A 24,614-nucleotide genomic window follows, 5' to 3' on the forward strand; every position below is an offset into this window, starting at 1 on the left:
TGAAACTGGCCTGAATCACCTCATTGTTGAAAAGAACCTCATCCATTACAGTTGATCATCATATAATCTTCTTGTTGCTGTGTACAATGTTTTCTTGGTTCTGCTCACTTAGTCCCTCTAGAACTTTCTGAAATCCTGCTGATAGTTTCTTATAGAACATTATTCCATAACATTTATATTCTATAACTTATTGAGCATCCACTCAGTTTCCAGTTCTTTGCTACTACAAAAAGAGTTGTTACAAATATTTTTGCACATGTGGGTCTTTTTCCCTTTTTTGTGATCTCTTTGGAATACAGACCCAGTAGACACACTGCTGGATCAAAAGGGATGCACAGTTTTAGAAACCTTTGGGCTTTGTTCCATATTGTTCCAGAATGGTTGGATCAGTTCACAACTCCACCAACAACATACTGTGTCTGTTTTCCCACAACTTCAATATTCATCATTATGTTTTCCTGTCATCTTAGCTTGTCTGAGAAGTGTGTAGTGGTATTGATCTGCATTTTCTTGAAATTGAATAAATTTATACATCCCATCTCAGAGCTTTTTCTAACAATTGAATGGTTTGACAAATTCCAAATGAATGCAGTTATATATCAGGGGGTAATCATAGTTTTAAAAAAAAGTGTTCTATTAATTCTGTAGTAAGGGACAGATGAGCAGCTAAAAGAAAATGGCTAGAATGATAATTTTGCAGTTTTAATAGTTGACATAAGGTTTGGTAATATATGCTAAATATAAAAAAATTTCAGTTATTTGAATTTTCCAATCTAAAAATATAAATTCTCTTTTTTTAGTGATGTTTAGTGCTATTAAGATTTGAACCAGCTCTCACTACCTGACCTGTCATAGCAAACTAGAATTTTAACAGAGAGGGATCTCTGCAAGTGATCTGAAGAAGTAAATCCACTCGAAGCTGCTCTGAAGCCCCACTCATTCTGTATTCCTAAAAGGAAGAGTTCTCAAAAGCACCAGAGTACTGTATCAGAGGTCTCGCATCACCATAGTGGGGTGACTGTCATTGCTTGAATCGTTTTCATAAACTCAAGGATTTCCAGAACCAGTATATAGAGTAGACAATGCTTATGCTGTTGCAGTTGAACATACGCCCTATGGTTCCCCCCAGTTTCTTACCTTGTAGGGCACGTTTGGCTAGGAGGTACCTGTCCCTCATGGTTCTTGGGTCAATGAGAGCATCACCTCAGAACATTCATTGTATATTTAGTATGAATTAATGCTTGATCAAATGAAACAATCAGTAGAAGTTGTGCCCACTTTCCCTCTTCTCTGATGTCACCCTTGCACTTCAGGAGGGTTTCCTTCTTTTGGTTTCATGTTGCCTATGGAGGATTAGTCTCCATGCATTTAGATTATTAGGATCCAAAGATTGGTGTCTTCTGTGGATTGAAGGGGGAGAATTTGAGAAATTCTTTTTAATCCCTATTCTATTCCTATCAATATTAACCAATTTGATAGAATGAAATAAAATTCTGTGTATAAGGCCCCAGAGCTGTGAGCTACAGAACCCAAGTTCACTTGCTTAATTACAAAAGTTAACTAGAGGCCCTCCACCCTTGTTCTTCCTTGTCATGGTGACCAAGATGGCAGAGATGACAACTACATAGAAAGTACCCCAATATATTTTTGTACCTTCAGACCAAATCTCTCATCCAACAGGAGCAGGTGACCATCTTATAACCATTCTATGATTGCTTAGGTCACTGACTGATAATTTGTACCATCTTCCTGTGCTTAACAACTAAGGAGAAATCCATTCAGCAGTGGAGATATTCCTTGCTTCATTCAACTTGTGACCCAGCTGACATATCCTTTTGCTTATTTTAGCATATGTGCCATATGGCAATCAATGGAGTTATTCTTTGTCTTGAATGTCTGAATAGCTAGCCCTAGAAAAATAGTGCCCTGGAAGGAGGGGACATCACAAATTGTGAGAAAAATCTGTTGACCCCCTTATTAGAGGGTACAATGGACCCTTTAAAGTACCATTGGCTCAGAGCTCTCAAGTCTCTTTCATTAGGTAGGATGCAATAAAAATTACATTCAATAAAGGGTCTTGGAAGCACAGATTAAAAATTAGGTTACTAGATAATTTTAATGAATGGGACAAAGGACAAATCATAGAAACAACCAATTTCACTGAAGATGATGATAATGAGACAACATACAAAAATCTGTGGATGTAGTCAATATTTTTTAAAGTAGGCATCCAGGTCACCTGAGCAGCTTTTTTGGCCTTGGTGAAGAACATTTTCTTAAGTTCAGTAGGAATAACTATTGCCATCTTCTTCCTTTCTGATGCCTAAATAATGGAACATTGGCAACTTTCTTTATATCTTAGATGATAAGTGTGAATGAGAATGTGAATCAGATGTGACTAGGAGAAGTACAGCAATAAGATACTTAGGGCACAACATAGAATGCAGAGAAATAATGGCTGGCATTTACATGGTGCCTGAAGGTCCTCAAAGGGTTTCTTCCTATTAAAGACCCTGAAAAAAAGGAGCACTTTATCCTCACTTTACAGATGAGAAAACTGAGGCCCAAAGAGTTTAAGTGATTTATTCATGTTCAGAGAGCCTATCAAGTATGAAATCAGGATTTAAATCAAGACTTCTCCTGTCTCCAATTCCAGGACCCTTTATCCTACTGTTCCAAATGCAATGAGCATACTTTTTAATACTTTTTAATAGTCATCACCCAATTTTCACACAGGCTTAATGTTGACACACATAGTAGGCCCTTAATTATTTACCAACTGACTTATTAATAAAGTACTTTTTATAATAGCAAAAATTTGGAAACAATCAATGCTCATTGAACAAATTGTGTTTCATAGAAGTAATGGAATATTACTATGCTTTTAGAAAGAGAAGCATGGAAAAATCTACATAAACTGAAGCAAGAAAACATACACAGCAACTATGTTGATATATAAATGGAAAGAACAACTTCACACCAAAAATCAAAAGTGAATGTTACAGAATTATTAAAAACCAGCATGGTATGAAAGAAAAAAACCTGACAAGATACTCCTAATCCACCCTTTTGTAAGAATGGAACATCCACGGGCTTTATATATTGCACATCTTTCCAGACTTTTTGAATGTATTGATACTTCTACTGATTTTTTCCCTTTGTTTTTAAAAATGGCTTTTTATTATAAGTTATTATAAGGCAGGGAAGGAAAAGAATACTGGGGGAAACTATGACAACATTTTTTTAAAAATGAAGTTTACTAAAAAATTCTATTCAGGATCTCTAGGTCTTGTGTTTGTGTGTAAGAAATCAAAATTTTATCTGTTACAGTGAAGATGCAAAGCCTCCAGCAGATTATAAGGAACACAGAGAGCATAATTTTCAAAACCTTCTTGAGATCAGAGCTGTAATTGTGGTTCAGTCCCATCTGATTTTTCATGACCCCATTTGTGATTGTCCTGGCAGAGATACTCGAGTGATTTACCATTTCCTTCTCTAAGTCATTTTACATGAGGAAACTGAGTCAGACAGGAGTAAGTGACTTGCTCAGTCACACAGCCAGTACCTGTCTGAGATTGGATTTCAATCCAGGGCTTCCCAATTCCAGGCCCAGTGGCCCTTATCCACTATGCAATCTATCTGCTGTAATTACGGCAGGGTATAAAATCAGACTTTGCCCTGAATTTTAGATGGCACAAATATCATTTATATTCCTTCAACTGCATTACAACAATTGAGCTTAGCTTCTCTGGGTGCCTGGGGTTTCCTGACCCTGTAAACATCTCCCCCATGATTCCCCTCTTCTCTTCTAACCAATGAGTTCTTTCTGGGACCTTCATTTTGGGAACAAACCCAGGCCAGCCACCTTTCTTCCCCAAACCCCTGGCCTTCCCCGACCTTCTCCTCAGGAAACATCCCTTTGTTGGCCTTGCTCTGTCATCCTCTGCCACCTCCGGGATTGGCTCAGTTGAGCTTTGCTTCTGTTACAGACTTTGCCCCCACTTCCTCAAAGGTCACTTTCTTTCCTGGTACTGTTTTTAAACTTCCTTTCTGGAATCTTTCTCCACAGAATGTCAGCTCCTAGAAGTCAAAGTCTCTTGACCTCTAAGAAGTCTTGATCTCTCTTTTTTTCTTGCTTATTCTGTTTGTGTTTTCAGAACTTGGCCCAGTGCCTGACACAGAGTAAATACTTAATGTTGGTTACCCACTTTCCGGGCCTGTCCCTGGCTACTGTATGGCACACGTCTTCCTTCTCCTTCCATGGCCACATTCCAAGTATGTTCTCCATTGTCCTCACTCGCGCCAACTCTCCCCATAGCATCCTATAACCTCTCTTAAGACCGGGGATTTCTGCCTAAGTCCAGTCCAGTATCTTTGTCTTCATGTCCAGGATCGCTTTCCAACTGTACCCTGAATTGACTCTGTCTTAAAAAAAAAAAGGCTTAGAGGTATGTTTTATACTATTTACCCTGGGTTCCCAAATTGCTAATTATTGCTTTGATGAGATCACACAAGTGTCTCTTCCAGCACTGAAAAGCAGACAGGGGGAAGGAAGAAGAGATTGAAAGGCCACAGAGTCACTGAAATGGAAGCTAGAAGGGCCTGGGAAGATCATGTGGCCTCTGATAAACATAGCTAGTCACAATTACAGTGAGCATAGATCATGATTTCAAGCCAGTGAAGGGGGAGAGGAGTTGATTCTTAACAGAGTTATGGTTAAGATGGAAGATAAGATAGACAGCTAGGTGACAATGCAATGGATAGAGCTCTTGAGTTCAAATTTCACTTCAGACATTTATTAGTTGTGTGATTATAGGCAAGTCACTTGGCCTCTCAAGAGTGTTTCCTCCTCTGCAAAATGGGGACAATAATAGCACTTGTGAATATTAAATAAGATAAAGCCTTTTGCAAACTCTAAAATGCTAACTAATATTATCATGGGGCAGTTAAGTGGCTTAATGGATGGAATGCTAGATCAGAAAGACCTGAGGTTCAAATTCTACCTCAGATACTTGCTAGTTGTGTGATCCTGAGCAAGTCACTTAACCCCATTTACCCTCAGTTTCATCATGTATCAAATGAGCTGGAGAAGAAAATTGCAAACTACTCTAGTATCTTTGCCAAAAAAAACCCCAAAATGGGATCACAAAGAGTTAGACGCAACTGAAGAATGACCAAACAACAACAAAAGTATTGATTTGTCTAACTTTACTTCTTTGTTACAAGGGTGAGAACCATTATATAGGGAGAAGAAGAATCAATGGAAAAACAGCAATGTAAAAAGCATTGTTAAGATATTTATATTAAATACAAAAATGTATTCTGCAAAAAATTACATATATACACATATGTATACATACACACATCTATTTTAAACAGAGTGATGCATCTCATTTTACCTTTTCTCTCCAGACAGGGGAAGTATTTTTCCTGTCTTATTGATAGGGCCCGAGGTCAGGCATCTATTAATAAAAGAAGAAAGATTGGAACTAGTCTCTTCTATCTCCCAGTTCTTTTTCAATTTTCTTGCCTCTGAACTCTCAGGCTATGGCTGGATCCCATATCTTTGGTCAGGTTGTGGCTGGACCCTGACCTGCCTTGTCTTCTGCCCTAGTCCTTCTCTAGTGTTGTATATGGCAGCCAGGGCAAGCAGCATGAAACTTGTAAGCCTTAACAACAACAACAAATTCCAATTTTGCTGAACTCCCAAATTGTTATATTTCTATAGAGCTTACATTTCCACTCAATAAGCTCCCCCAACTCCCGTTTTATAAAAGGAACACTAGTCAGATCTACAAGTTCCTGAAGTTTAATTAGCCTCCTTTTCCATGCCTACTTGCCCTGATTTCTCAAAAACTCCCACAAATCTTTCCTTTTTAAACTAGTTTTAGGGAAGTTCCTGAGGCCCTAAGGGGGCTACATGTGGGCAAGAATTAAGAACTTACCTGACCTTGGGAAGTAGGGCTAGAAATCTCATAGAATCTCAGTGCTGAAATGAAAGGAGGTTCAGAGTTCAACCCATATTTGAACAGGAGGAATCCTTTTTATAACATACTTGACAACTGGTCATCTAACTTCTGTCAGAAGCCAAGAGATACCTCTACAGCCAACTTACTGTAAAGACTGACACTTCTAATGATTAGGAAGTCCTTCCTTGTGGTGAATTGAAATTTGCCAATCCTTCCCCCACCCCAACCCAATTTTCTTTTCCAACTAAGCAGCCACAATTACTTTGGTTAATCTTAATATAGCAGTTTCCCATGCCTAGACTGGGTTGTCTGATCATGAAAGAGACCAGATGAACAATTGCATCCCATACTAGATTTCTAGTAATGCTTTCTCACCCTTAGTGCCTACTCTCTCCTCCCCCCTCCCCTCAAACTTTTTCTCCCACCTCTACTTTAGCTTATCTCATCATCTTTATTAAACTCTAATTTTAGGTTAGTATCTAGCCTAATAAAAAGAATTCCCCCTAACTATAATGCATTCTTTACCTCTTATATATTCTCATAATTGCCTTCTGAAAGGCCAAAGTCTATCCCCCCTCTCCATATTTATAATTTAAAAAACCCACTCAAATAGTTTAAATAAAATGCCCAAGATCTCTTGGATCTCTGTTCTCACTTTACCAGCCCATTTGAGGTTAGCTGCTAACTAATTATGCCTTCAAGATTCTATTCTGTTCAACAACATCAGGCAAGGAAATGGATTGAGTGGACTCCAGAAGATCTGAGGTTCAAATATGACTTGACTCACTGCTTTGTGACCCTGGACTTATTTGTTTCTGTTCCTTATCTGGAAAATGAGTTGGAGAAGAAAATAGCAAATCATTCCAGTATCTTTGCCAAGAAAAATTCAAATGGGGTCACAAGAAGTCAGACTGAATGAAATTACCTAATAACAAGAAGCTCCTACTATGGGTTTCTTGGCTAAAGCTCTTTTCTAGCCTCTGGAGATTCAAAACTACAAATGACAAAATTACTAAATAAGCTTACATTCCCCCCTTGGGCTAGGGTGGAAGTTGGGAAACATACAATCTGTTCCCTGACAAAAAAGTATAGTCTAATCTTCCCTGACCAATCTCCAAAATCTCTATGAATTACTTTTCCCCTAGAACCTAAGGATGCTATTTTCTTTTCTTTAGAAAAGAGGGTATTTGGGGAGTATTTGATGTATTAAATATTCTTCCCCAATTACATTTAAAACAATTATTTTTTACATTTGTTTTTAAACTTTTTGAGTTCAAGGTTCTCTTTTTTAATCCTCATCCTGCAAAACATTTCCATAAAGATCAAGTTGTGAAAGAAAACATAATTCTCCCACCCTAATGAAAATAAAAACCTTCAAGAAAAATTAAGTTTAAAAAAAAGAGAGATAAAGAGAGAAGAATGCTTCAATCTGTATTCAGACAAATCGGTTCTCTCTCTGTATAGATCCAAGTTTTTTTTTAATATCATAAGTCCCTCAGAGTAGTCATGGATGATTGTACTACTGAGAATAGCAAAGTCATTTGCAGCTGGTCATCCCAGAACATTACTTATTTTGTATACAGCACATTTCATTTTGCTTGAGTTCATGGAGGATTTTCCAGGTGATTTTTTTTTTCTGAGAGCATCTTGCTCATCATTTCCCATAAAACAATATTCCATCACAAACATATACCACAATTTATTGAAACATTCCTCAGTTGAACATTCCCTTCATTTCCAATTTTTCACCCTAAGCAGAGAGCTGCTATGAATATTTTTTCACACATAGGTCTTTTTTAGTCTCTTTTGGTATTCATGCTTAGTAGTAGTATTGTTAGGTTAAAGGATATGCATGAATTTATAGCCCTTTGGGCACAATTTGTCAATTGGGCATGATTCTTATTTTTTATAAATTTGACTCAGTTCCTTCTGTTTTCAAAATTGAGGCATTATCTGAGAAACTATCATTGCTAACTGTATTCCCCCCCTCCCCATTTATTCTCTCTTCTCACCCTGTCCCTCCTCAAAGTTTTGGTATTGAGCACTCCCTCTCCCAATATGCTCTCTCTTTTATCCCCCTCTCTCCCCTCCCTTCCCATATCCTATTCCCTTCTTATGTACCTGCAGGATAAAATAGTTTTCTATACTAATATTGAATATGTATGTTATTTCCTCTTTGAGTCAATTCTTATGAGAGTAAGTAAGGTTCACTCTCTTCTCCACTTCTTCCCCTCTTCTTCCCTTCTATTGTAAAACCTTTTCCCTGCCTCCTCTTTTTTAATGGTAGATAATTTGCATCATTCCATTTCTCCCTTTCCCTTTCTCCCAGTACATTCCTCTCTCACCTTTAAATTTCATCTTTTAAAAAATTTTTATCCCTTCATATTCAACTTATACCCATGCTCTCTATCTATATATACTCCTTCTAAATGCCACAATAATGAGAACGTTCTAATGAGTTACAAGTATCATCCAGCCATAGGAATGTAAACAGATAATAAGTCCTGGGGATGCTGTTTAGATAGTGAGACTTACCTAAATATTTCCATTGATGCTGGTGTGGAAGAACTTAGTAGGTAGTTCCCTTCCCCTCAGGAGTCTGAGTGATTTTTCATTTGCAGGTCAGAAGTCCTTGTGATCTATATATTTAAGCACCCATGATTGCTTTCTTTTCTTCCACTGATTGTGAAGTTCCAGTTTTTTCACTTCCTTGAAGATGGTGCAAGCTAGCTGGAAGCTGTATCTTTGAAAGTGGTTACTGTTTCCAGGTTCAAATGTGGGGAGTGAGAAGAACTACATGAGGAATCTCAGAGACCATGACCAGTGCTGCCTTGAAATTAGGACACTTTGGAGAAGAGACAGCTAGATGATGGTGCAGTGGAAGAGGTCCTGAAGCTAGAAGAGAAGTAAAGAGGTAAAGACCAGGAGCCAAAAGCAAAAAATCTACAATTGCTGAGACTTCTAGCAATTATGAATTCTACCAGGGAGGTAAGTGAGGAAACCTACTTCCCTCACTGTCTTCCCTTCTTTCCCTTGTTGATTCTAATCAGGTCTGGATGATCTTTACCATAATCCTTTATCATCAGAGAGAGCATTGAATTGGCATCAGTCACTTTTTAACTGTTATCCTGGGCAAGTTACTTAACCTCTGATTTCCTTAGTTTCCTCAATTGTAAAATGGGGATGATAATAATAATAATAATGGCATTTACCTCCCAGGATATTATTGTAAAAAATCAAATGAGATAATATTTGTAAATCACGTAGCATAGTACCTTGTACATATTAAGTGCTTAATAGTTGCTTGTTTCCTTCCTTTTTTCTTTGCTTTTTTCCCTTTCCTTCCTTTTTTTCCCTTCTTTTCTTCTTTTTCTCCTCCTTTCCTTCCTTTTCTCCCACTTTCCCCTCCCCTACCACGTTGGATGATCAACAATGAAAACTAGGAGGAAGATATAGGAGATATTTTGAAGACATATACCTTTTTTTTTTCAATTCACCCCACACACTATATTCTATGTCTAATATACTATGTAATCACTGCATAAGTGTCTGAGTTTTGTAAATGCAGGGGACCATGAATAGAGAGGGGAACCCAAATGAGATGATACAGGTTTATGAACAATGTACAAAATAATAGATTTAGTATTTTAGCACTTTAAGATATCTTTCAGAGTTTATGAGGACCAAATCATTTATTCAATAAATACTTATTAAGTACCTGCTATTTTGGCCTGCCAGGTACAGTGCTTATCCCTGGGGATACAAAAAGACAGCCTCTGCCATCAAGGAACCTATAATCTAATAGGGAAGATAACATCTAAACAATGTGATATACAAGATGATAAAAAGTAAATAATTAAAAGAAGAAAACCACTGGAATTAATAGGAGTTAGGGAAAATGAGGGGCAGCTAAGTGGCACAGTGAATAAAGTGGCAGGCCTGAAGTCAGGAACTCTTCCAGAGTTCAAATGTGATCTCAGACAGTTATTAGTTGTGTGATCCTGGACAAATCACTTAACCCTATTTGCTTCAATTTCTTCATCTATAAAATGAGCTAGAGAAAGAAAGATCAATCAATCATTCCATATCTTTGCCAAGAATAGGGTCACAAAGAATTGAACACAACTCTTAATGACTGGGGCGAAAAGGCCATTTCATCATGTGGGAGAGTTGTAAAGGAAGAGAAAGTAACAGAAACCACTGAGAAAGAGGGAGTTCACAGAAATTGGGTATGGAAGGGGTTGGAAGGAAGGAGATAATTTAGAACTTAATTTTAAAATTTAAAATTTAAACTTAAAAATAAATAATGGGAAACTGGGAAGGTAATAAGCATTTATTAAGTACCTTTTATGTGCCAGACACTGTGCTAAGTCCTTTTTAAAATAAATCTCATTTGATCCTCACAACTCTGGGAAGCAGGTGCAATTGTCATCCCTATCTTATATAGTTAAGTGACTTGCTCAGAGTCACACAGTTACTAAACATTTGAGGCCAGATATAAGGTCAGATCTATTTATTGTGCTACCTAGCTGCTCATTTCATTTCACTGGCTAGATTAATTTCTCCTTGCCAAAGGAAGATTAATCCAAACTGCTTAGAACCACTGGAAAAGTATGGTACAGTTTGGATAGCTGCAGGTTGAATGGCCTTTGGTAGCCAGAGATAAATATATTTGTGTTAGTGAGAAACTGACAATATCAGTAGGCTGGTGGATTAAGTGGGGTCTATTTAGTGAACAATTGAGATATTTCACATGCTCCCTAAACATGCCTTTTTGAAGCCTGAAGGAAGTCAATATCATGAATGCCACAAATAAGGGGATTGTGAAGGTAAAAGAGAAGGGATTAAAACCTTTTTTAGCTCAGTGGTTCAGAGAACACTACAAGAAGAAATAACCAATAAGCTAAATTTTGAAAGAAAAGTAAGAATCACCTGAAAAGGAGGGAAGATAAGGGAGTGTTCTTTTCCAAGTAGAAGATATGGCAGATTTAAGAGATGCAAAGTCTGGTTTGGAGAATAGATAGTTTGACTAGTGGAATGTGTGATAGGAAGTTTTGTGAAATACTGCAGAAATGTAGATTGAAGAGATATTGTAAGGGCTTTAAATACAGTCTAAGGAGTTTTTGTTTTATTTTGAAACTTTGGGAAGGCTTGAAGGCTTTTGAGCAGTCAGTAAATAAACAGTAAGCACCACTTATTTGCCCTACTTTTGATAAATCTAGAGGAGTAAAGGGGAAAAGAGATAAGGAGGAAGAGATAAAAGGAAAAAAAAAAGGCAATCTATGTCCTCAAGGAGTCTAATGAGAGAGTCCACCAGCAAATAATTTAATACAAACAAGTTAAATACTGGATGAATATAGGAAATTAGAAGAGGGAAAGCACTAGAATTAGGAGAAGTTGGGAAAAGTTCTCTATAGAAGTAAGCTTAATTGAGGCTAAAAGGAAGCCATTAGGTTGAGAAGAGGACTCTGGGATGGAATGTCTTACTTTTTGAACAGGAAGGAATCCAGTATCATTGGGTGAAAGGAAAAGTATGGAGTAGGCTAGGGGAATTTGAGTTTTGAAGGGCTTTGAATGTCAAAGAATTTTGTGTTTGATTCCAGTGTTGATAAAGAGCAATTGAAATATATATTGGGAGTTACTGTGGGGGGAGATCAACATGGACAGATCAGTGCTTTAGGAAAATCATTTTTGTGTTTGAATGGAGAATGGATTGGAATGGGCAAAGACTCTTGAGGCAGGTAAGACCCACCAGTAGCCCACCCTCAATAATGCAGGCGTGAGGTGATGAGGGTCTGCACCAAATGATAGCCGTGTCAGAGGAGAAAGAAAAGGGTACATTTAAGGGATGTTGCAAAGATCAAGTTGAGAGTTCTTAATACCAAATTGGATATGGGAGGAAGCAGCATAGTGCCTGAAGGCCCAGATGGAAGATGGTTCCCTCTATCCAGAGTAATAATAAGTTGTAGAGAGGTCAAGACAGGATTTAAGGGAAAAGAAAGAGTTTGTTTTGAACTGTTGAATTTAAGATGGCCACTAGAATCCATTTCCAGAACGGATGAGTAATAAGAATAGATCTATGCCTTAGACAGATTATACTGATAGTTTGTATGAAGGATTATCTGGAGAAAGGAAAAAAAAAAACAGAAGAAAATCTGGGTGCTCATTCCTAGTCCCCATTTCTAGCCCCCTCTACTTGACCAGTATAGTATGATTGCTTTCCTTAAGAGTCCTACCTACTAAAGGGAGTTTTCTTGTTCAAGGATCCTAAGCTAGGAATGCAGAAACCCTGGTTTTTGAACCTAGACAGTATACTTTGACTCAATTGACTATTTTTCAGAATAAATTGACATGTTCATTTCACTCTCCATTGTTGTCCAGCACTCACTCCCTTTCTCTTTATAACAAGAGTTTCCTAAATATGGAGACCATGGAAGCTCAAAACAGTTTGATTCATGATATAGCCTCAGATTCTCTTTGTAGCCTGGACCTAAGACGACTGGGGCTGCTCTCTTTGTGAAGACATGATAGTATAATTAACAGTGATCTCTGGACTAGGAAACTGCCATTTCCCTACCCTAATCCTGTAGATTCCTCGAAGTTTACAGTGATTAAAAGGGCAGGCCAAAATCTTATGCATCCTTGCCAGAGGTCTGAATAGGCAGTAACTCTGCCTTTGTTAGCTGCTGGCTCTGAACTTTTAGTCTCCTGGGCAGAGGGTTGGGGTGCCATGAGCCTTAGGTTCTTTAGAGACAGGGGCAGGTGCCAATAGAAGGCAAATTTGCCTACAGGGAGATAACAGAACTTTAGTGAGCTTCCAGGTGCTATAATATCTACTAAGAGGTTACTGTTTTCACCTATACCAAGGGTTAAATTTAGAGAGCACATCTAAACTTTTGATTTCAAGAGTCCAAGAATGAAAAGGGGTCAAATTAGCTTGCTTTTTCTAAACTATATAAAGTCACAAAAACATGAACTTTGGTATGACTAATAAAATAGCTTTTTCTTGACATTTCCAAGAAGGCCTCTGAGGGGTCTCCTCTTCCTAACTTAGTTGTTTTCTTGCCCCTAAAGGTATTGCAAATAGTGAGATGGAAAAATTTTTCTTAAGAGTTCAAGGATATGTCCAGAGGTGAGTAGAAGCTGTGATACTAGACTCCAAGAGAGTTGATTGCAAATCCAGGTAGAAGGGACACATTTAAATGCTGAGAGGGAGGAAAGAGTTAGGTGGGAAAGGAACAAAGAGGAACCTACATTTGTTACTCCATAATAAATGAGGAGGAAGCAATAGCCAAAGTACTTCTGGTTAAAGACTTTATGTTTTAGCTGCTGAGCAGCCCAGTTTTCAAGATACAATTTAGATGAGTCTATACTTAGGACTATCCCTGAAGAGGGACCAGAACAACAAATCAGCCCCCCTCCCATTTCTTGACTACTCTGATAGTCATTCTTAAGTACACAGTTGGGATGTAGTAGTGGCAGTGGCAGATAGTTTCATAATCTAAAGCAAGCAATTGTTTTTTGTTAAAGCTTTTTATTTTCAAATCATATGCACGGATAATTTTTCAGCACTGATCCTTGCATAACTTTGTGTTCCAAATTTTCCCCTCCTTCCTCCCACCTTCTCCCCTAGATGGCAAGTAATCCAGTATATATGTTGAAATATATATTAGTTCCAATATATGTGAATATATTTGTACAATTATCTTGCTGCACAAGATCAAACGAGAAACAACAAAAAGAGTGAGAATGTTATGTTATGATCCACACTCAGTTCCCATAGTCCTCTCTCTGGATGTAGATGACTCCATCACAAGATCATTGAAACTGAAAGCAGGCAGTTTTAAATATATTTTTTGCACTCCTTGGATAGTCTGATGAAACCTATTCATCCCTTCTCAAAAAAAAAAAAAAAAAAAAAAAAAAAAAAAAAAACAACTTTTACAAAAAAATGTGATTTTTTTATCACCCAAGGTCATGGATCTCCTAAACTCTATTTGGGTCCATAGACCTGTTTAGAGTTCCTGCTCAAGGGAATATTTTGCAGACAGCTAGGGAAATGTGAGACTTAGGATAACAAAGCAATGTGTTTCCTTTTGGTGGCTTGACCCCTTTTGTCTTAAATTTATTTTGCTCTATTCTCTAGACATTTAAACCCCAAGAATCCTCTTAGGATTCCTACAAGCTGAGAAGTAAAAAGCAACCCTTATCTATGCTCCTTCCTCCCAACAGTTCCCCATGGTCAATACATCCCGTTGAATGAACTGGAAGGATGAGATCTTGGCTCAAGTCTTACCTTGATTTGCTCCTGTACACTCTTCTCTGAGGCTTTTTGATAGGAAGAGACTGATTCTGGGTAAGTCCATGAGGCTGGTTCCCCCATCCTCAGCAGGAAGCCCCTCTTCAGGGAGAAAGGGAAAGTCTGGTACAGAAAGTTGCAGTCACAGCAGGGTTCTGATCTGGATAAACATATTAGAGTTAGGGGCGGGGCCGACTCAGGAATGAGACCCTGCTCACAGCTGCCAAGAACTTTGCCCAGCTGCCCCAGGCAAATTCTGCTCCCCTGGAGCCAATAAGCCAGATCACGGGGTAGGGCATTATTACCCTGTGATCCAGTGGGAGAAGGGAACTCAATAGTTGTAGTCCTGATGATACTGGACTTGGGAAATAAAATTGCAATTATGATCTATCTCATGGAGCCATCAGCTTTATTCCAAGCAGAGATTTGGGAAGGACGGGGAAGAGAGAGAAGGGAAGGAGAGAGGCCAGGAGGTTTGTAAGGGGAAGGTGAACCAAACCACATACATAAGTCCCTCTCATGACTGGCTTTGAAAATAATCTAACCTAACAAAAACCAGGGTTCTTTCAGTGGTTACCGAGGCGGCTTCTGCTCTGGCGATAGAAGCTCCGGCTTTGTGGTTTGGGTGAGGTGCTGGATATTGAGCCAAGGCAGGGCGAGGTGAAGCTTCTGCCGAAATATGGTTCTTTTGGAATAGCTCTTCTCCTGCGGTATGGAGGTTATGGAGCATTGAGGAGAGGGGAATGCGAGTCAGATTTGAGTCTGAATTGCTTAGGTTGTTGAATTGTCTCTTGCTGTTTAGGCTGGATTTTGCCTTGGCCTTTGATGTTGTCCTGAGATTCAGAAGGGGAGGGAAGGGGAGGAGTAAGGGTGAGGGAACAGTCTTGGCTGGGGCTGGGAAGTGAAAAAAGTGTCACAGCAGCCCAAAGCAGGGTGTATGGAATGAAGACGAGTTCAGAGGCTGCTTCAGAGGCATCTTCTGATCTGCATGGCAACAGGGGGTAGATGAGACCTGTAGCATCTTGGCTGCGGACGCAGAGCTCAGTCTAAAGGTGATGCTGGGAGGAACCAGGAGGCTGTTTGGAGGTTAGAGGAAGAAGGTAGAACTAATGATCTCTAAGGTTTCTGCTCTCACATTCTCTGATCCGATCATAAGTGTTTGAGAAAAAATGTATGAGGTGGTCTGGGGATTGAAGGAGGAAGGGGTCCATGATGGAAGGGCTACCCAAACTCAGAGGGAATGACTTATGTGGGGGGTTATGATAGGATGGGAAGGGGAAATGGGATGGTAGTGGTAATGGTGCTGTATGGAATTCTAAATGGAAAATCTTGTAAGATGGGAATGATTGAAAGCAATTGTGATGTGAAGAAGCTGAGAATTGTAAGAAGGAACTGACCATAGAAGAGATCAGAAGTTGGAAGTCAGGAAAACTAGATGTCTGATCAAACTGGTCTTTCTTTAGTCAAGAGGGACATGGGTCTGTCTTTGAACTGGATCCCAAGCAGCACCTGCATTTTGTCAACAATCCATCCCCTCTACCAAATCAGAAACCTTAAAGGGGCAGGACTTCCCTTCTTGTTTCCAAATTCCAAAACTTGTTTCCTCCCCTGCCCTCGGACTATCTTCTGAAGTCTGGCAAGGACTGTGGCTGAGCGAGGGAACAAAAGGTCCGTACCTAACTAAGGGAGTTTAAGTCCTACCCCCCTAGGCTGTACTTTTACGTGACTTTGGAGGAGGTTCAGCTTCCTGCTCTGCTCCCACCCCTTCCCGACTGACTGGGACTTCAGCCTGTCGGGAAACCAGTGGGGTATCTGGAACCAGAAGGAAGCTAGCTGTTTACAAGAGTGGAGGCGTGGGGATTGCTCGAACCCAGAGAATCATCAGGAACTTCTGAGACCAGGGACTACCATTGTCAGAGCTTGGGGGAAGGGTTTACTAGTGGACACTCAGTTTCTTTCTATCGGGGTAGAGGGATTTATTTATCTGAATGGATGAGACCTGTATTCTGGAAGTAATGATTAAAGGCAGGGGGACACACACGACATCACCTAACCCGAAGTAGATGCGGTGCTGTGTGGGAGCGATTTCTGACGTGAGGTGCTGCTTACTAGTCCGAACTTTAAATCTGTGGATAATCTGCAGTCAGATAGTCGGGACTGGGGTGTACTATTCATTCTAGTAACGACCAGCCATGACATAAGACCAGGTATATGTATGTGGGAATGTTCACGTGAGACCTGAGCGCAGGATCACAATTGAGCTTCCTCTATTCTCCTAAGGAAGAAGATTTAAGTTTAGGAGAATATCGGTATAATCCTTGCCTGCAGGACAAGGTTTGGCTGATTTCACCTGGAAGCGTTCCCCAGTCCTCAAATCCTAACGGTCCTGTTTTTTTAAATGGGGAAGCTACACACAGACGAGGGACGCTGGATGTTCGCAGGCACTCCCCAGAACAAGGATCAGGGCTAGGGAACTGACTAGGGCAGGCATTTTAAACCTGGGGTCCACAGGCCCCTTCGATAGCTTTCAGGGGATTCATGAACTTGAATGGGAAGAGCAAATTACGTCCTTTGTTCGTTCCCACTAACGTCTCACTACACAAATGTTTAAAAACATTTTGATTAGAGGTGCGTCCCCAGCGTCGCGGGGCCGCCGGAGCGGGGGGGGGGGGGGGGGGGGGGGGTTATGACATAGGATCTGGAACCTTTGGGGAAGCAGCCGACCCGCCGGTCTTCTGTCTTCCCTAGCGATGAGCCGGAGGCGGCTCGGGCTGGGGGCGAGGAGGGAGGGGCCGCGGAAGAGGGGGTTAACAGGGGAGAGGGAAACGCGACGAGGGGCGGAGGAGCGCGGGGCCAGGACGGAGACCGGGGGTCCGAGGGGCGGGGACGCGGGCGAAGGTCTGGCACGGCACCGACAGAAAGAAGCCCCGGGCCTAACCGTCGCGCCTTCGGCTTTGAACGAGGAGTCCGACTCTCGTCGGCCCCCACCAGCACAAAGGGCCGGGCCGGAGGGTTAGCGGAAACCGACCAGCCCGCTCCGGGAAGCAGGTGACCGGCGGCTGAGCGCTCCCCAGGCGCGGGAAGGCGGAGTTGGGGCGGGGGGAGCCGTGAGCGAAGTGGGCGGGAGCATCCAATCCCTTTCGCGGTCCGCTCCCGTGCTCTCTCCCCTCCCCCACCTCTGCACCAATGAGACGCGCAAGGGGCGGGCCCGTCGCAGCCGCCGTTTCTGGGTGTGATTTTTTTTTTTTTTTTTTTTTTTTGTGAATGGAAAAAAGGAGGTCGCCCGGCAGGTCCCGAGACTGCAGCACCAGGCAGCTTGGCTGCGCCGTCACCGCCGCCGGAGCGGACCCGGGCGCCCACGAGCCCTTGCAGCCTCGCCCCTCCCTCCCTTCCTCCCTCCCTCCCTCCGCCCTCGGCGGCCCAAGGAGGGACGCGGGGTAGGCCGGGCAGTGACCGACCGCGCAGCGCGGCGCCGGGACCCCCGCGGCGGAGCCCGTGACCCGAGCGCGCCGCCGCCGCCCCTGCCCGTGACCCCGAGCGCCCCTCCCCATGACCCCGAGCGCCCCGCGCCCGCGGAGATGCTGAGGAGACGCGCGAGGCCGCGGCCGCAGTGCCCAGCGCGCGGAGACCGCGCCGCCGGCGCCGCCGTCCTGCCGGGCCCGGCCGGCCTGCCCTCGGGGGCCAGCCTCATCTAGGGCCCGCCTCGGGCCCCGGCCGCCGCATCCCGCCTGCACGCGCCGGACCCACCCCGGCCACCCACTAAAAATGAGTCTCTTCTGCACGACGAGGTGTGATCCCTGCCCTCCGCATTACCCAGTCACATGTAGCGGTGTAAGTAAACCATTAATTCTTTCTCCCGCGGGTGGCCTCCGCCCCTTGCCGCTGACCCCCTCCCCTCCCCCCTCTTGTGCCCCTGGTCTCTTGCCCCCGGCTTCCCTGCCTCTGCGGCTGGGGGGGGGGGGGCGGATTTCTCGGGGGGGGGGGGGAGGGGGTGTGGAGCAGCCTTTTCCGGGTTTTGTAGAGAAACGGAGCCGCCTTTACTCCATTGGTGCTTGTGCCGATTCTCCTTTATTTCGTGTGCATGTGTGTGTGTAGGATAGCAGACCCTCCAGAAAAGAAAAAAAGGAGGCACCCCAGACTGGGAGCGATATTCTGTAGCAATCAGCCGGATCCCGGCTTTCACTGCCGGCCCGGGAGCCTCAGAGCTTGCCCCTTGGCGTTTTCCTGCACCGAAAAATGTTGGTGGCGTTCGGTTTTTCTTGTACTGGTGTTTTCTTCTTCTTCTTCTTCCGAAATAATATGGAAAGAGTTCGGGGCCCAGCTTTCCTTTCAGTCAGAATGTCGGAGGCGTCTCCATCTAACCCAGAAATATTTCTGCGTCCTACTAAGAACCACTTTTAATAAAAAGATCATACCTTCCCCTTATTTTTCAGGCTTCTCCTTCCCTTTTTTCCTTGTGTAAGATGCAGGATACGGGAGATTCTCCGTGGGTTGCTAGGAGACAGAATAGGCTCTCTGGGAAATTCTGTAGTTTCCTTGACAACCAGGGATTGGGGCAGCCTCTAATGAGTAAACATTCTCCTCTTGCTGTGGGTGGGACAAGGGGGCTTTTCTGGATTCTAGTAAGTAGGGGTAAGGTTGAGATGGGAACCCAATGAAAGAACGGTCTAAATAAATCAGGTCTCGTGGGGCCGAGTACAAAGATCGAGGGAAGCAAAGTGAGGAAAATCTAGGGGGGAGCAATAAGGATTGGGGGGGGGGGAAGGAGGGCTGCTAAAAGATTATATTTGATAAATAAGGATGAAGGGAGTAAATAGGGGCTCATAATTTAGAGAATGGAAAGAAAATCATACTTGCATGTTGGGAGTTGGGGGGAAGAAAGATGAACTGAGTCTTTAAGGAGGGTTGTTAGGAAAAAGTCTGGGTTTCAGAAGGAAAAAAAAATCTTCAGAGGATGTTAACAAGGGTCATTGAGTACCAGCCATAGGAGCAAATTAACTCACATTGTAATACTCTAGGATTTAGAATGTTGTCTTATACCGATAATGATAATAGAATATATGATATATACTGATAACTAGAATAATATATAATTATGTTTTGCAGTAGAAAGCTGTTTGTGTCTCAGATACAGGTCCCCATTTAAAATAGGCCTGATTATGCTGCCAGTGGCCTGACTTAATTGGGCCATCCTATATTATAGCGGGAGATGTAATTACATATATAGATATGGAATCTAGTATTATATAATGTCAGCATTACATAAGAAGAAAAAGTAGCTCTTTTCATCCCAGAATCTCAAAGCAATTTGCTGATATGAATTAACCAAGACTCAGGGGACCTCATGAAGTTCTCATCCCCATTTCCCAAAAGGGGAGGTCACGTGCCCTCCAGGGAAGTGAAGTGGTTGGTCTCACTCTGAGCCACTTTCCCTACTGAAACTAGGCAGTGAACAGTTGAACTGGAGAGAGAGAGAGAGCATATGTTGGAGCTAGAGGATATCAAGCAGAGTGTGGAGGAATAGTGAGAGAGTCAGAATAGGAATTTGAAAGAAATCCTGGTCAGTAGATGGGCAACAAAGGGGGATTTTAGATTGGACTAACTCCAGAACATCTTCATGTTTGATATTGTTGTACAGGACTTTTTCCTTCTTCCTCCCCCGACCCCTCAAGTTTTCTTCTCCTTAAATGTGGCTCATGTGGGAAGTCACCTCCCATTGGAGTTTGATTCTCTAAGTGATATCTCATTGGTTAACTGTCCCCTGCTTATAACTGGAATGTTGCGTAAGTTTCTTTGCTTTTTTTTTTTTTTTTTTTTTAAATCAGAACCAAGTTCAGAGAGGAGAGGAGGGTGGCTATACTAGTCTCAGAGTCCAATCTGTGCAGGAGGGCTAGTTCGTATTTCCTGAACCTAGAGTTCTCTGGGAGAAAGTGACCCCTGAATGTTTCCATGGTAGTAATTTTAAGTTGCAAGATTTTTCAATCATCATCAGCTTTCCTGCATTACCATTTGATATCCTGTTTCCATTTGTTTGTGTGTGTGTGTGTGTGTTTGTGGAGGCAATTGGGGTTAAGTGACTTGCCCAGGGTCACACAGCTAGGAAGTGTTAAGTGTCTAAGGTCAGATTTTAACTCAAGGCCTCCTGACTTCAGGGCTGGTGCTCTATCCACTGCACCACCTAGTTGGCCCATGATATCCTGTTTCCTAATTTTCATTATTTAAGCTCCCCCTTCTCTGCCCTCCTCAACCTTCTATCCAAAACACCCAAGTCTACTCACAATCAAGTAGAAAGTATCTACTAAATGGCAGGAACTGTATGTATACTAGGGGTATGAATGACAAAGACAAAATTGAAACTATAACTTCTCTCCCTTCTAGTCAGCACCACTGTTCTTATTTTTTATCAGAAACCCATTTTTTAAAAAAATATTCTTGTTAATGAGATGAAGAAAAAAGGGAAGAAGGGACTTTTATAGGACTAAGTCTGGAGAGTGGACAAGGAATCAGTACTGCAGGATGAGTTTGTCATTCTGAATATCAGCCTGATGGTAGTGTGGTAGGGGTATGTGGGGTGGGGCAGGGGGCACTGTCAGGATGTGGGCTACCTTATACTAATGGGGATAGAGTGAATCCGGAGGAGATAACATCCCTGTAAAAATCCCTACTGTACTTTTTTGCTCAGTTGCACCCACTCACAAAAACCTCCGTTGCCATTGTTACTTGGATATTTTGGTTCTGCATTCCTGCACATTGGCACAATGTTACAGCATCCCAGGAGCCTCACAGGAATGTGGGAGCTTCTACTCCCTCCCTCTCAAGCTGGCCTGTAGGGTTGGATGGGTTGGGCAGACAGGCCTGTCTGTGTGCTGCCTTCAGATTACTTTCTGCTTTTGTTAAACCTAGAACCCTTAATCCAGTTTGCTCCAGCTGCCAGCCGGGACTGCCCAGCCTGGTTGTCCCTATATACACACTATATACACCTGCCGTAGCTTGAATGCCCCATATACCCTGAATCCCCTATGCCTCCTTCACCCTTTATGCCCTGAATGCATATACATACCATATAGGCTGTACATGACCTAAACCCTTTGTTCTCATGCATCCCCTGCACTCCCCAAACCCCTTGTAGGCCCTGCACGGCTGGCTTGTCCTGCAGCCCCTGGCTGCGTCTCACAGCCTGTGCGGCTTGCCCACCCTGCCTCCTAACCCTACCCTGTATGACCCAGGTGCCTAAAGTATACACAGGAATGCATGGGCATAGTGCCGGCTCAGCTTTTTTAGGCTTGTACCCAAGCCCTTCCCATTGGAGTGAATTCCCAGGCTACTTGCTGTTACTGCCATTGTGGAGCCTGGTAGGTGTAGCTCCCTTGAGGTCGGGGCCTCCCTGTGCTACCTTTTTAAATGTCTCTCTGAGACTTGTGACATGGTCACAAGTACTTTCTGCTTGTTTATCTGAATAATGATTCCCCCTTTTCCTAGTTCTGGAGTCTCTTCCCTCAGAGAGGGAAACTGAGGCAAGGGTCGAGTGGGAAAGTAGTCACTGTTCCATCTGTTCTTCATCTAGCAGTTCAGGGCGGGGGTCCCTGGGAAGAGCATCCTTTGCTGAAACAGCCAGTCAGTGCAAGGAGCTTCCTGCCAGGGACACCCCAGTGACTAACTTCCAAAATGAGGATTCTTTTGCTGAATGAGTGCAAAGTGACTATGGGAGCTTAACCAGTTTTCTAGAACCAGGACATAGTATGTCTGGGGGAGATGCCAAAGTGGAAGTCATGAGAAGGGTTGTAGATAGGGCTGCACAGACTTCCCAGCTTTGCCCTCCTCCTTATCCCTGGGTCCCTGATCTGGGTGCAATGAGAATCCTAATTCTAGAAGCTTCCCCAGCCTAGATTGGCAAGGGGGAGAGAGGGAGAAAGAAGAAAGGGAGAGAAACTCCTGAAGCAGCATAAGCCAGGGCTCTGGGGAGAGGAGAAAGAGCTGCTAGCCCCAGGAAAGGCCTGGTAGGAGTTTCCAAAAAGACAAGAGGGGGAAGGGAAAGCCTGCTGCTGGCTTTGACAAGTCCATTAAATTTTAAAGTGGTTCTGCCTCTGTGCATGCTGGGAAGGGGTGGGGACCTGGCTGAGCATCTTCTCTCAGCTGTTTGCTGTTCTGTAGCCACCGCTGCGCTAGAAAGAGGAGGGTAGGGGAGAGCGGGGAGGAGGGACGGAGCCTTGTCAGACTGGCACTCCTTTGGTCCAAGTCAGAGGGACCCCACCCGTGCCTCCCCCGCCCCCCTCAGATGCCTGGCTTGGAGGTGAGCGCTTGTTAAGAGTGGTCCCCTTCTCCCAGCTGTGGGGGGATCCTCACCCCCTTCTTCCTCCATGCCCAGACTTCCCCCTCAGTCCAAATGTTGGCCCAACCCCCAGAGCTACTCACCGCCCCCTCCCCATCCTCCTGCATGGTACCCTGGGAGTTGTTCCAGCCCAACTCCTCCGTCCCCTGTTGAGAGAGCCTGCTTGGAGTTCAGTACTTTTCTTAAACCCTGGGGGAGATGACGTGGAGAGCGTCCCTGACTAGGCCCGGTCTTTTCTCCCAGGTCCCAATTAATGGATTCTGACATGGATTATGAGAGGCCAAACGTAGAGACCATCAAGTGCGTCGTGGTCGGGGACAACGCTGTCGGCAAGACCAGGCTCATCTGTGCCCGTGCCTGCAATGCCACCCTCACCCAGTACCAGCTACTTGCCACCCATGTGCCCACAGTCTGGGCCATCGACCAGTACCGGGTGTGCCAGGAGGTAAGAGGCACAAGGGGTGGGGCCTCCCAACCTGTGGCTGCAGGCTTCTCTGCCTGGTTTGGGGCTCTTAGCTAACAAGGGAAAAGCTTTCCCAGACACTTAGGGAATACATCAATGTAGAATTACATGGAAGTTTTAGCTAGTGCAACTTCTCCATTATCATTCCTAATCAGACAGTCACCCAACTCCAACTTGAATAGCTCCAGATGAGGAATTCACCAAGTCTGTCAGGCCACTGTGGTACAGAGAATGCTGCTTAGATTCAGTTGGAGTTTGACTTCCACTCACTTAATTGGTCTTTGTTCTATCATCTGGAGCCACGCAGAATAAATATAATGCCATCTTCCCCATGACAGCTCTTCAAATGATTTGTCAGCTGTCAGTTCCCCCTTAATGCCTTCTCTTTTCCATGTTAGACATCCATTCCTAGTTCCTTCATCCATTCCTCTTATTTTAGCTCATTGTTCCACAGACACACTTCATTTGATCAATATCTTTCCTAAACCATGGTTTCTCCAAACTGACTAAGATGCTCCAAAAAGTATGGTCTTAACAGCCTGGACACAACAGGACCCTCATCCCTGTCACTTGAGACTCTGTCCTGTTAATTCAGGTTTTAATTGAGGAAAGGCATTGCGGCATAGTGGATGAGAGATGACAGAGTTTGTAGACCTAAGTTGGAGGCCCACCTCAGATACTGTCTTTGTGACCTTTCCATGGCACAGGAAACTCTGTAAGACCATAATTTGCAGAACATTTGCTGGTCTATATTGGTAGAGGTAGTTTTCTCCCTGTGAATTCTCTATACTTATCAGATGACAAATCCAGGGAAAAAATAAAGATACAATTTTTAATTTTTGCCACATTTTACTGTGACTCACATTGAATTTTCAGTCCACCAAAATATCCAATTCTTTCTTTTAATGTGAATTAGCTTCATCTCTTACCCCATAGTTATTCAGTTGATTTTTGAACCCGTGCCAAGTTTTTACATTTATCTCAAGTTTTTTTTCTATATCCTGTTTCTCTATACATTCATCCAATGTATAACATCTCCAGTTCTATAACTATCATTTCTAGTTCCAGTCCAGTTATATTTATGTTAGTTCCGTCTCTGATGTTTTCATTAGAAATCATTAAAAATATTAAATGCATTAGAGTGAACGATAAGAGTTTTTTTTTTTTCAGTTAAATTCATTTTATTTTATTTTTTTTTTATTTAATAGCCTTTTATTTACAGGTATATGCATGGGTAACTTTACAGCATTAACAATTGCCAAACCTCTTGTTCCAATTTTTCACCTCTTACCCCCCCACCCCCTCCCCTAGATGGCAGGATGACCAGTAGATGTTAAATACATTAAAATATAAATTAGATACACAATAAGTATACATGACCAAAACGTTATTTTGCTGTACAAAAAGAATCAGACTCTGAAATATTGTACAATTAGCTTGTGAAGGAAATAAAAAATGCAGGTGGGCATAAATATAGGGATTGGGAATTCAATGTTATGGTTTTTAGTCATCTCCCAGAGTTCTTTCTCTGGGCGTAGCTGGTTCAGTTCATTA

The 24,614-nt window shown here is 42.7% G+C and overlaps 1 protein-coding gene and 1 long non-coding RNA gene across 9 annotated transcripts in view; one reads left to right on the top strand and one right to left on the bottom strand.

Annotated features, from left to right (window-relative positions):
• Positions 1-265: 265 nt before the first annotated feature.
• On the bottom strand, positions 266-17,076 carry LOC116421423. Of its 4 annotated transcripts, none has more exons than XR_004231774.1 (5): positions 14,846-17,076; positions 14,266-14,428; positions 8,505-8,864; positions 5,400-6,795; positions 266-1,400 (listed from the first exon to the last, which is right to left on the bottom strand). It is a non-coding gene; the product is annotated as an uncharacterized LOC116421423 (long non-coding RNA). The 4 variants fall into 4 exon arrangements; XR_004231776.1 differs by lacking the exon at positions 266-1,400 and having other exon boundaries at positions 5,180-5,462; positions 5,946-6,795; XR_004231775.1 differs by lacking the exon at positions 266-1,400 and having other exon boundaries at positions 5,180-5,462; positions 5,946-5,989; positions 14,846-17,068.
• RHOBTB2 (Rho related BTB domain containing 2) overlaps positions 14,249-24,614 on the top strand; it is a 29,938-nt gene continuing 19,572 nt past the window's right edge. Inside the window, exons 1-3 of one of the 5 annotated variants that reach the window (XM_031950893.1) lie at positions 17,210-17,316; positions 17,544-18,099; positions 22,841-23,042. In XM_031950893.1, the coding sequence (XP_031806753.1) occupies positions 22,851-23,042 (192 nt within the window). In that variant the 5' untranslated portion in view covers positions 17,210-17,316; positions 17,544-18,099; positions 22,841-22,850. Of the gene's footprint in view, positions 14,326-14,722; positions 14,742-15,301; positions 15,321-17,209; positions 17,317-17,543; positions 18,100-22,840; positions 23,043-24,614 lie in introns of those variants that run through there. The other 4 variants (XM_031950894.1, XM_031950895.1, XM_031950896.1 and 1 more) reach the window with 4 other exon arrangements.

Source organism: Sarcophilus harrisii, chromosome 2, assembly GCF_902635505.1.
Source record: "Sarcophilus harrisii chromosome 2, mSarHar1.11, whole genome shotgun sequence".
NCBI lineage: Eukaryota > Metazoa > Chordata > Mammalia > Dasyuromorphia > Dasyuridae > Sarcophilus > Sarcophilus harrisii.